General features: G+C 49.2%; 1 protein-coding gene across 2 annotated transcripts; it reads left to right on the forward strand.

Annotated features, from left to right (window-relative positions):
• The first annotated feature begins 737 nt into the window (after positions 1 to 737).
• Positions 738 to 12,586, forward strand: LBH (LBH regulator of WNT signaling pathway). 2 transcript variants are annotated; one of them, XM_015623172.2, is made up of 3 exons: positions 738 to 899; positions 1,679 to 1,781; positions 10,210 to 12,586. In XM_015623172.2, the coding sequence occupies exons 1-3, from the start codon at positions 874 to 876 to the stop codon at positions 10,408 to 10,410; spliced, it is 330 nt and encodes a 109-aa protein (XP_015478658.1). In that variant the 5' UTR covers positions 738 to 873; the 3' UTR covers positions 10,411 to 12,586. The 2 variants fall into 2 exon arrangements, with proteins under 2 accessions (XP_015478658.1, XP_018861722.1); XM_019006177.2 differs by lacking the exon at positions 738 to 899 and adding an exon at positions 986 to 1,523.
• Positions 12,587 to 12,978: the final 392 nt, after the last annotated feature.

Genomic DNA, 12,978 nt, shown 5'->3' on the forward strand with positions numbered 1-12,978 from the left:
GGAGTCACGTTGAGCTTGGGGTGCCCAGGCCTTTCTCCCAAAGATGCATTTTGCCTTCCACGAGTTCCACGTTGGGAGGGGAATGCAGGAAAAGTACTTCACCGGCAGGCTGCCCCCGGTGCTCACACTGCCCGGGCAGCGAATGGATTTGCCTCTCCCTCTCCTCCTGAGCCTTCCCGTCATTGATTCACATTGTTTTGCTAAATATAACTCGGCCTCTTGAAGCTGCTCACTCAGCTTTTACTCCAGCCAGAGATGCGGGGCACGGAAGGTGCTGGCAGGAGCGGGGCTGGGCGGCCACTGCCGCTTCTCCGGCACGTGCCGTCCCTGGCCGGGTCCCCGGCCACCCCCTGCCACCACCACCACGAAGGGGGTGGCTTTGAGACCCGCTTCGTGAGAGCCAGCCCCAGCCCCGGTGATGCTCGGGGTGCCGCCGGTGCGTCCCTCTGCGGCCGGCAGCAGAGCCGGGGGGCCGCGCCCCACCTCGGCCCGGGGTGAAACAGCGAGAACACATCTCTCTGCACTGGGAACGCCCGGGACGGAGTGGCCGCCGCCCCCCGCTCATGGGGACATGGGGACGCGGGGACAGACGGACACACACCCCCATACCTCCCCCCGCAGGCGGCGCGCGCCCAGGCCATTCATGAAAAAGTTGACGTCAGGCGGGTGGGCGGGTCCTGGCCCGGGCCCCGCCCCCCGGGGCCATTTAAGGCGGCGCGCGGCGGGCTCGAGCCTCAGACGGGAGGCGGCGGCCGAAGCGTGAGTGGAGCTTGGTCGGTCCCGGGTAACGCCGCGCATCGTCCCGCCCTGTCCCGCAGCGCCTGGGTGCCCCTCCCGCCACCCCCCGCCCGGGGCAGCCTCTGCTGGGACTTCATGTCTGTGCTGTGTCCCCTGCCCTGGTGAGTGGGCGCTTCCCGCGGGGGGCGGGCGGGGGCACGGCGGCTCTGCCGTCGCGGGGTGCTGCCGGGGCCGGGATGGCGCTTGTGGCCGAGCCCCTTCAGCCGCCCCGTGGCCCGGGAGGAGGCGAGGCGGCGGCACGGCGAGGGCCCCCGGGGAGCGAGCGGCCCAGGGACGGAGGCCGGTGGCGGTGGTTCCAACGGCGGGCGGTGCGGGCCGGGCGGTAGCGGGGTGGACGAGCTGCGGGATGGACGAGCTGCGGGAGGGAGTTCGCTTCACTTTCTCGCGCTGGAAATGCCATTAAGGCTGTAAGAGCCGAGCTGGAATTGGCGCCGCACGCTCCGCTGGCGTGCGAGTCCCCGAGGTTGTAAAATAAGTCAGTGGGATCTAAAGCACAGCGGCTTGAGAAATTAAAAAAAAAAAGAAAAACCAAAACCCCCGCGCTTGCACTTCATTTACTCCGTGTTTTTTTACTTTTCCCCGTCCCCGCGGGGCAGAGCTGGAGGAAGCGGAGTTAAAAGCGAAGCGCTGCTGCCGGAGCGTCCCCGGGTGTGCTTGAGCTGGGCTCTTGGGGGGAGAGCCGGGGAGGTGCTCCGAGGGCATTGGATGTAGCTCCGGCTTACGAGGTACTGAGGTTTTTCCGCTGCCTTCCAAGGGGGGGCAGGAAGGAAGGGACCAGAAATAGACTGCCTACAGCCTCTGCTGCTCGCTTCGCCGCTTGAGTCGTGCTCAGTCCTGCCGGAGCCCCTCAGATCACTGGAATGCTGTCTTTTGTCTCTAGCTCTGATTATCTGAGATCCGCTGAAATGACTGAAGTGATGATGAACACCCCAGCCATGGATGAGATCGGGCTAAGCCCCCGCAAGGATGGGCTGTCATATCAGGTGAGTGTTTTGCTGGCAGTTGAGGCACTAATCCCAAGTGGAATTGCCTGGGCTAAACTGTAAGCTTTGTCTAACGTACCTTTCCATGGCCTGAGCTAACAGCAGGTCTTCCAGGAGTGAGAACTAGTCAACTGACTGGAATGTCTGCTTGGCAGCAGATGGTTGTCTAAAGTATCACTCACTATCAGTGCAGGTTGGCAGAGGATTCGCTTGTTTTGAAGTGCCCAAGCCCCTGCTCATTCAGCATTCTCGGGGCTCACTGGGAGATGGGTTAAAGGAGGATTCATGCCATTCACTCGGCTGAGAGGGCTCTCGAGATCTTTCTAACTCACCATACAGCTGATCTGCTGAGAGCAGGATGATGCTGTTTATATGGTATCCACATCTTTTTGGTGTAGTTTTTGGTTTTCCTCCCTGATATGCCCATTTGAGAGGGTTAACAGTCATCTATAAGATACAGTGAGACCAGACACAGCCTAAATGAGCCATGAAATGTCACTGGAGATAGTGGTACCTGGAGGCATGAGTTGCATTTATTCTGAAACTTCTGAACAATGTAGTTAGCTATTAATGTCTAGATCAATGGCTAGGGTGAAGAAGTGGTCTTCAGCTAGATTGAGACTTAATCCTTTAGTCTCAATTTCCCTTTCATTTCCTTGCCTGTAGTTAATCAAAGCACAAGTCAGGCACCTTATCTTCCTAGCTCTGTGGTTTTCTTCACTTCCAGGAGGCTCACTGATGAGATCTGACACAGATGCTGAGTGCTGGCAAATGACTTGCATCTGTTCTGTGCATCGGGTGACTCTTACGGCAGATCCAGATGCAGGCTTTGTCCTTTGCAGATGTTACACAACCTGCACAGAGGCACTTGCTCCAAGTGTGCATTCAGATGAGATGCTGTATGTTTGCATATTTGTGTCTGAAAAGGGAACTACAAGGCAGCAGCAGTGCACTGAAGCATGGAATTGACTGAACTTTGGGCCACTGCCGAGGCCTCCAGCAGAAGCCATAGCTATGTGGAGGAAAAGGGGATGCATTCCTTCTTTTAGTTAGGATTCTGGCTCTGGATAATGCAAGTGGTTTGGTTTATAGCTGTAATATGCTTCAGTACTTGAGTTAGTGGGGAGTATACAGCCTTTCTTCTCTTACAGAAGGAGTGCAGAGGGAATGACAGTTGTTAAATGTGAAGCAATCAAAGTAACCTGCATTTGATGTCTTTATGGGTCACCTTATGAGGAGGCTTAACCCATTCAGGTCAAATGCCTCTATTTACCCATCTAAATTCCCAGGGAGAGGCAGAATCTAGGTGCCCTGCTTGTTCTAATGATCACTTAAGTGATGTTCTTCCCCAAGTGTTAATGACCTTGATAAGTCTGATTGGGTCAACTGGGGAACAGGACTGTTTGGTTCTGAGTGGATCACCTGAACATGTGAGTCATAAAAGCTGACAACTCATATCTGTGCAGGGCTTTTGCATCCTAGATCTATTATCTTTAGTGGTCTAGTTATAGATAATTTTTTCAAATGCCTGCAAGGAACTTCAGTGTGATGTGATGAAGAATGATGGCAGCAAGCGTAGAGGAGTTGAAATAGAAGATGCTTATGGCACTAGCAGTGTGTGGGCTGTGTATGAGGTCTACCTCTAAATCAGGTTAGTGTAAAGAGGATTGGGGAGCAGGATCCAGCCTTCCTTCTCTGGCTGCTAGGCTAAGAATGTCACAGTGTAAGTCAAGGTAAGTTGAAAGCATCCTTAAAGGGTTGAAACTGAACAGAGACCAGCTAGGGCAAATCTGATGCAAATAGCACCATGAACTTTTTCTTCTACCTCAGACTTTGGCACTTTGTACCTCATCTTGCTGATGGAGAGAGTTTGGTACATGGAAAATTGTATGCTTGTCTGAGAGCTGTAGTGCAATAACTTAAAACCAGACAGGGCTAATGGAGCATGACTGCTCCTACACTGAAGCTTGTTCTAAGCTGCAGCATCATCTTCCCCTCATCTGCAGAGTCAGGCACTCACAGTGTAACAGCCCTTGGTTGGCTATGAGAGGCAAAAAATAAAAAGTGCACTTTTAGCTTCAAAATTTTGTCTTGTTCCTTTAGTAGAACTTGAATTAATTTTACTACAGAGATGACTTCAAGCTAGGGTTCAAAATTTCCCCCTTCAAGCTGTGTAGAGCGGGGACTACCTGGGAGTTGGTCTGTAGGATGCTGCCTGTGAGGCTGGGGGCTGGGGCTGCTTCTGCCACCAGAGGCAGGCATGAAACTGTCTGGACCAGAGGAGGTGGTACAGTCCAGCAGCACTTCTGGAATTCTAGAGCATATCAGTACCTGCTGCAGACAGATTTGTCCTACAAAGAGAACTGTTTCAAAGTCCTTTTGCTTCTACTTGGAAGTAAACTGAGGAAGCAAGCTCGTATCCTGAGTGTAAACTTCAGCAATCTGATTCCTCTGTCTTGTGGAGTTCACTGAACTTCTTGGCTCCTCTCTGTCTCAGTGGTTATGAAGGGAACTTGGGTTGTTGGCTTTTTTTCTTCTGCATCTTCCACCCAGTGGGGTGTCTGTCCTAGACATCAGCTGAAGGTCTGCACTCTCCTCCCTGGTGAAGCACTGTGCCCTTTGCTGGGCTGGCCATGACAGCTCAGTAGTATGAAAACTCAGACTGCAGGAGGAATACCAGTATTAACTGAGGTGCCTCCATAGGCTTAAGGCAAACATGCTTTTTCATCATAGAAATTCCAAAATGCCCTTTTTCATTTTACATATTTTTCCAGTTAATATGCAAAATGCTTGTAAGCTAGTGTGCTACCTTCAAAATCATCCTCTATAAGAAGGCTTTTGTTATTGTATTTGTGACAGCAAGCTGCTGTCTGATCCCCCTGAAGATGGTTCAGCCAACAGATTTCAAGGGCCTGAGCAGAAGTGAGTGGTGAATTTAGGGCATGAGTCTCAGAACAGGGCAGCATAGACAAAACAGAAGATGTGACTGAAGAGATGATGTCATGCTGGGTCTTGTGCCTGCAGTGAGAAGCTATTTCTGGATCTTTAATAGATGTCCCATAATTCCCATGGGACTTACTAAACAAAAAACTCATTGAAATGCAGCTGGTGGCTCAAGTTGCCCCTGCCACAAACAGATGTGGCTATGGAGGGCTTCATGCACTTCCTGCCTGGCAATGTCCAGTGAGCCAGGCTGTTTCTGCTGCCAGCCAGAGCTAATGCACTGTTTGCTGTTTCCCAGCCCTAGAAATGCCCCTTCTTTGAAGAGCCTCATCAGCACTCTGCCAGCTTGTCCTCTGCGCTGTCTCCCAGCGGCACGAACAATGCCACTGAAACTGAGGCTGAATTAATCATTTCATGGAGCTGTTGTCAAAACAGTGCCTTGACCGGAATCCCACCTTGCTTCTTGGAAGTGGAGCAGGGTCTGAGCACAACTGAAAACGCTTTAATGCCAAAGTGTGTGTTCTGAGCAAAGGCAGTGTTTTGAATTGAGTGTGCTGCTTTGCTGCAGGCTGGATGACAGGTGACTCGCTGGTCCTTCAGGCTCCCATGTAGGAGACTGGCCTGCAGAGGCTGAGCTTGCTTCATGCCATCAGCTGAGGTTTGGTTGTCATGGGGAGCTTGATCTCTTTAAGTCATGATCACATCATGCTGGGATCTGTCTAGCTTAATCACAGCCACAGCTCACTGGGAATCACGTCAGAGTGGCTGAATCTGGGTAAATAGGCTTAAGGCTCTATCCAGTGGCTGTGCCAAAAGCTTGGTGTTGGGGAAGTCATTTCTGGTGAGTGTAACACCTCTTCACCAGCCCTGGGGAAGCACTGGCTTTCCCAGGGAGCTGAGGGGCTTGAGCTGTGTCTTCTGGATCCCTCCAGTTAAACTGGACCACCTGTGTGTTACTGGCCCAATGGATGTTGGATCAATGGAAATTGAACTTCCTCTGTAATTGTTTTCTTGTCAGGTGCTTCATGTCTGTGCAGCCTTGATTTGTGCAGGGGAAGTCCTTTAGAGGTGCTGCTTGCTGCTGTGGAAGGTTTTGAGACCAGTCTGTGAAAAGGTGGTGATAGCAAGCATGGCTGCTAGACAAATTAGTGGGCAGACTCAATGTGTATGCCAGGGTCTGGGACCTCAGTGAAGACAGAAGCAGGATGTGGGGTAAACAGATACAAAAGCAATCATGTTTGCAGCTATTCTGTGCACAAGTGTTCCACTGAACTGTAAACTGAGGACAGCAGCTCATCTGAACACCTCGGAGCATGTTTTTTCCTCCCTACTTTGATGCCTCCTTACTCTGAGGGAAAATGGTTAGATGTAGGAAGTTTCCCTGACATCATGCCCTGAGACAGGGCAGTATTTCTGTGGCTGGGGAGTTGTTATGGCTCATCAACCTGAGTCACAGCTGCTGTGTACATACTTTGAGCTCGTTCTCAAGTCATGACTACTGTGTGAGTAAATGTATGTGTTGTAGCTGGAGAAGTCCTCCAAAGAGGACACTGAGAGATGATTGAAGTACTTCCTGAAATGAGCTTGCTGTGCTTCTCAATGGCACTAAAGTTTTATTTTCAGAATTTCAGCACTGTTTTGGGATTTGGTATATTGGCTTGATATTGCTGAAGAGGCACAAAATTCAGCTCTTCAGTCCAAGGAGGATGAGTGATGTGTCCATCAGAGGTGTATCCTGCACCTGAGGTGGGATGTCTCCCATGCAGACTTTGCAGTCTTGTATAGTGCTACCACAACTGAGCAAAGCTTCCCCCCAAACCAGTAACTTAATTTGGAAAGATGTCATTGCTTTAGCCTCCCTGTAATGTAATTTAAATGGTTTTCTGCCCCATGGGAGGGCAGACCAACTATGGGTGTTGGTACAGAGTACACATGTGGAAGTTGTTTTGAATTTTTACAAGTGTCACTTGGATTATGGTAGTGCTGAGCTAATCTTCTTAATTGTCTGACATCTCTCCTGCTTTTGGTGTTTCTCCATTCCTGTGAATGCTGAGAGAGGGTATGAGCCTCCCTAGGGCAATGAAAACTTTCCATTCTTGTTGCCAGGACTTCATCCAAGGATAGTAGAGCTAGATCATCTGAAACAGAGGCAAACATGATCTTCCTAAAATCATTTCAAGCTTTTGTTTCAAGTTCTGCTTTTCCCTGCCCTTTCCAGCTGCAAGGCAAGAGTTTGGTTGATTTGTATGTGATCTGGGTAAGTTCATGAGGAGAGCAATTCCCAGACATAAATCCAGAGGGGCCTGTAAAAACCAGTCTTGCTGTTGGCAAGAAGCTGTGTTGAGTAGTGTAGGAAGCAGCATACGTGTCCTCTGTGGATCTAGACATGTTGGATGTGTCTCTCCATGGCCAGGATTTGGGGCTCAGCTACAAGGGAGGCTCTGTGGAAGCAGTTGCAGCCCCTTGTGCTGTGTCATGCAGGTGGAGGGGTAGAAGATGGCTTTGAATTCCTGCTCAATTTGCTTTTAGGCAGCCATCACAAACAGTTGGTACTTGTCCCCCATCAAGTGACCAGGTCTGCCAGGGGAAGGCATCTGCTTCAGCTGTGTGCAGGCTGTCACAACAAGAGGGAGAAGCTAACCCATGTCTGTTGCCCTCTTTGTGGGGTGGGAGGTGCAGAGCCTTCCTTCCACACGCCTGAGCAGGATAATGTGAGCAGAAGGGCTTGGAGGCAAGTGGTGCTGTCCTGGCTGCTGTGCCAGAGAGTGCAGAGCTCCCAGATCAGAGCTGAGCTGCTACAATTTTCAGTGTGGAGCTTGCTGCAAGCTGGGGAGATTTTTTCTCCCCATTGTCTAAATCTGGAGTGGGACCAGATTAGGCTTATGGAACCAACAAATGTAGCATGGTGCTGCTGGAGCAGGACAGAGAGCTGGTGCTTGCTTATCATTTTCTATAAAGAGGAGTGGGGAGGCTGGTTGGGTTCACCTTCTCACTTGGCATCCTCAGATGTACTGATAGTCTGAAACCCTTTTCCTCAGGCCCTTGTGCTTGGCATGCTGTCACCCTGCCCATCACATTGGAGGAAATCTGCCTTTCTGTATTTTTTCCATTGACCGTCCACGCCCCTTCAAAGTGCAGTTGCAACATCTCCCTTCGTGCTGCCTCAACGATTAAAAAGCATGACTTAGTGGAAAAAATCCTGACCTTCTTGGGTTTGGCCTGTCCTGCAGCTGTTTGAGATAAGATTGTGCTAGGGTTTTTTTTTATTATTAAAAAAGCTGTGCACCACATTTTGCGGATATTTGTTTGTAAGGAAATGACTACTACTTAGTTTCTGGAAAAAAATCTGGCAGGCTCTTTTCAAAGAAATTGCTCCAATTTGACCTAATGTGCTTAAAATAATAGCAGTTAAAAGTTATTTTAATTATTATACTGCTATTTTTCTTCCATAGGAGGCTATTTTCATGACATTATCAGCTTATGTAACCTCTTGAACCACACTTTTTTTTCCATTGCAACCTTCTAAATCATGTAATGTCAAGGGTATTTTTTTTTCCCCTATCCTGGGTTTAGATAACTTGATGCTTAAGAGCCACTGACTGTACTTTCAGTAATGCACTGTGTGCCTGATTTTGTTTGGCCAAGCAGAAGCCACAAAGCTCCAAGAAACAGTTGCTGTCTCACTGGTGCTGGGAATGACTAATAGCAGGTAGCTCACACTGCAATGCCCAGGTTGATGTGGCTGTGTTCAAGGGACTTCAGATGTTCTTGTGCACCTGAAAAACATGCACAAGGAGCTGGACTCTCGCACCACTGTCCCCAGGACCAGATAATCACATGCAAACAGTCCCTGATTTGTGCATTACCTTCTGTTACCTTGCCTGAATTTGCTGCATTAGGTAGCAGCCCGATGGCTATCTCAATCTGATTGCCACAAAGCTTTGTGTGTGAAGGAGAAATGAGGCTGAGTAGTAGAAGAATGAATTTTCCAAGGAGGTGATGCTGTAGCTAATCGTTGCTAGGCTGGAGAAGGAGTTGGTAGGGTGTTATTTCACTTTTTGTGGCCAGGACTTCCCAAGGTGGTGGGTACCCACATGATTGGCACAAGGAGAATGAGGCTTCATGGTTAATGCTCAGGGCTCCTGAATGGGGGAGCCTTCTTTTGTAACTGGAACCACAAAGATAAAAGCAGATCAGATCTTGCTCTCAGGCTGAGGCTGGCAGTGCTGCTCCCTGCCAGGATGCACTTGCAAGTCACTTGAATGCAGATGATGCTCAAAGAAAGGTACAGCCACATGACTTCTTACCTGGCCTACAACCTCAAGGGGAAAATGCACTTTGTCATTTTCTTCTTTGGAGTGTTTAAATGCAACTCTAATGTGAAATGGGCGGTCTGATAAAATAGTTTGAAATAGCAGGTGGTGGTTGTTTAATCTTCTGGCTACTAACCAGGAGGTCTGATGTAGCCAGTGGATTTTATCACCCAGCAATTCCCTTCTGGATGAGCTGGGGCTTGAAGCTGTTCCTCCAGCAAGTTACCCACAGCCTTTTCTGTTCACATTGCAATCTAGTCATGCAAAGCTGCTGCTAACACTGCACCAGCAGTTTTTCCTCCTTTACTCATGCTTTGCCTCAGTTCCTAGTAGGATCAAAGTGTGCATCACTGGCACTACCAGTGAGTGTGGGCCCTGGATCTGCTGCACTGCACCAGCTTGTGCATCTGTGTGGCAAGCAGTGGGTGGGAGGGAATGGCTAAGGTGCACCTTGAGGAGCTGGAGAGCAAGGAGTCCTTGTATTCACTGCGTGAGAAATACAGTGCATTACTGCTGGCTATGCCCTTTCCTGAAGAAATACAGTCCAGTCTGCAGCCCCTCCATAAAATGAGTGTCCTGCTGAGTTTCACTGCTGATGCATGGTAGCTGTAGTGTGCAGAATACTGCCAGAATTATCTCTAAAATGCAGCTGAGCTATTTCAGGCTGGCACTGTGGCTCTGGAGTGATAACAGACACAGGCCCTTGCTGCAAGGGTCTGGGCTGCTCTAGCGCTGGGTTGCCATGAGCCTCCTGCCTCGCAGCAGCAGAGCCTGGAGAACAAGCCCATTCTCATGTGCAGCCTGACCAGGAGCAGGAAATGAGATCTCAGATTCTCTGATCGAGATAGCTCTGTGTGCAAACTCAAGAGCATTAATGCAAAAGCAGGGGTGGGGGGCAGCGAGGCATTTGGATAAATATCCAAAAGGGCAGATACCTATTTGCTGAGCACTATCCAAGCAAGCATGTGCTTCAGGAGCCTCTTGGGCAATGCTCATTTCCATTACTTGGAGACTTGAAAAGGTTATTTGCAAGTTCAAGAGTACTCCCATCACTCAGTGGTTGACTCTATGTCCAGAGTAGTCTGCCCTGGAGACATAAATGTCTTGAGCTGGGTTTTGGCTGAGACTGCATGAGTGCTGCCCCTCTCACAGACTGTTGTTGGCTCTTTCAGATCTTTCCTGACCCCTCAGACTTTGATCGTTACTGTAAGCTGAAGGACCGCCTGCCCTCCATCGTGGTGGAGCCCACGGAGGGGGACGTGGAGAGCGGGGAGCTGAGATGGCCGCCCGAAGAGTTCCTCGTGCAGGAGGAGGATGAGGAAGAGGAGGAAGAAAACTGTGAAGATGCAAAGAAGGACAACAAGGAGCAATAAATGGCATCTGAGGAAAGGCAAGGGACTGCACCCTTCTGAAGGAAGAGCCACACTTTCTTTGAAAGTCTTTTTAAAAAGACAAGTTCAATTTTGCACCTGCGAGATCTTAGTTTTTTTGTATTCTCTGTATTGAGAACTGAAGCCCTCGGTGTCACCAGACCTCCTGAGGAAGGAAGGAAGTAACGCAGAGAAATGTTTGCTGTTCTCGAGATGGTTATCTGTATTTTTCCGAGGCGGAGGCAGCAGTGAAATTCCAAGCACATGGCAGAGGGTGACCACACGAGGACTGCTGGAGGGGGGAGCTCGGGAAGGGGGAGGAAGGTTGGAGGTGGCAGCATTTGGCTGGGAGCTGCCTCTGGCTAAAAGCATGAAAACAGAGCCAAAATATCTCAGATTTGCCTTTCTTACAGCTTCCATTTTGTGTGTTGGGGGGTGGAAGGGTGTCCATAGTGAAGCATGGCTAAATGATCTAGTGACAAGGGGCCTGTAGCTCTCCCTGGTTCGGCACCTCCTAGGGTAAGGTGAGCGTCCATAGGAGTAGTCTGGTTTCTTGCTCTCGCTGTTGAGCCTGTTTTCCAGCCACTTTTCCCAAAGTTACTTTCTCCCCCTGTTTGCCTTTAGACTCTTCAATGCTGAGCTGCTGTATTTGCAGGATAGCGTTAGGCTGCTGCTTGTCATCTCTCCTGTGACGCCCTAGCTTATCTTGCAGGTGGTGAGCATGAGGTGATGTGCATCGGATGTAAAAAGGTGCTTCTGTCTGCAGCAAGAGCTCATGTCTGAACACCTCAGATTTTTCTCTCCTGTCTGCTGAGGCTGCTGTGGGTGGTCTCCTATTTTATGGTGCCCCAAGCCCAATGGTGGAGATTTAAGCCTCCTTGCTTTGGTGTCCTTGAGGTTGTAGGGCTTTGTGTCTCTTAACTTGCTGGTCAGTGGGCTGGAGAGGGCTGGTTTGGGGGGGTTCTCCTCCAGCTTTGCACTGCAGGGCCTCCTCAGTGCAGTACAGGCTGGTGGGGAGGGCTGCCAGACCTGGGGGTCATCTGGAGACGAAACACCAGATCTAGTGTGGATCACCAGTGGGGTATGAAGTGCAGACTGGCTTGTGAAGTCTGGGTTTGTCCTCTCTTCATCATATCCTGCCTCAAGGAGAAGGCCAGTCTGCTGCTAGACAAGGTAACCTGCTGCTTTCCTGGAAAGGGATGATCTTGCAGCCTTGGGGACCAGCTTGGGAGCCAGTCAGTCTTGGGATAGGATGAGAGCAGTTACCACCTAAACCAAATCTGGGGTCATGGAAGAGAAAAAGAAATGTAAAGGCCTTAACCAAATTTCCATAATAATCCCAATGCCACCCTCCTTTGCTTATAACTGGTTCCATTTTTAAAATCTATTTGGACATGTGTGTATTTGTATTTTTAATACCTCATGAGTAGTTTAACGCTGGTGGGGTTTGGGAACTGCTTTTAACATATTGGCAGGATTGTTTTAGTCTTGTCTTGCTTGTGTTTCAACATAATGGCAATAATTTATCAGCTCTGTGTAACTATTTTTGGACAGATGGGAGTTTGGAGATGAGTTAGCACAAAGCAGGAGAAATTCAGTGTTCCTACACTGCAGCTGGCCTCTGGTCCAGCCACGCAGACCCAGTCAGACACTCTCCCTGCCCACCTTGGTGCAAGGTTGATCATCGAATGGCCATGATGTGGTGATACCATTTTCTCTAGCGATGGATTCAGCTGTTGTGTCTGTAACACTTGTTCTAGTCTTGCTGTCTTACTGGAGTGAGCTTGTATACTGCATACCAGCCAGTCGTCTTCTTTCTAAGTGTTACTCTCTATTGGTCTCTACCATCTGTACCACCAAGTCAAAGCTCTGTATCAAAGATATTACCATGTGGGCAGCAGTGAGATGGCAATCCTTGGACTTCAGACCTGCTGTCTGCCCTAAAGACTTGCATATTTGTCTGCATCCTTTTTTTGGAAGTATTGTGTATATTTCTATTTGTTGTTGAACGTATCTAAAGAACAAAGCACTCCAGTAAAACTCCTCCTGTTGTATGATATACATTCTATATTTCTGTAATTCTTTTTTGAGCCTCAGGGAGAAGCTAGCATTTTTTTCAAACTACATTTTTGTCACTGTGACAGTTGTAAATAAAGTTTGAAAATGCTTTCCAAACATACTGGCTTTGGTTTTACTGCAGAAGTGGGTTGGGATGGTCAACCTTCCAGATCATGGCTGTCAGTTGAGCATGGAAATGCTGGTTTCTTAATGGTGGCTGGCCTCAGATCATGCCCTACCACATTGGAAACCTAAGTCAACTTTGAGGGGCAGCACCTTTGCCTTCTATCTTCCCATGGTTGCTCACTACTGTGTGAAAGGCTGCAGCAAACTAAAAAATAAATAAAATAAAAAAACAATAAATAAGCTGGTCCAGCTTATTTATTCCTGAAAAAAATCTGTATTTACATCTGTCATCTATATCTACCCCCTTACCTAACCTGACAGAGCATGAAGTGTTATGGAGAGCGGGAACTCTTCACAGCTGCTGTTAGTCGTGTTCCCTGTGTGTGC

This window comes from Parus major, chromosome 3 (assembly GCF_001522545.3).
Source record: "Parus major isolate Abel chromosome 3, Parus_major1.1, whole genome shotgun sequence".
Taxonomy (NCBI): domain Eukaryota; kingdom Metazoa; phylum Chordata; class Aves; order Passeriformes; family Paridae; genus Parus; species Parus major.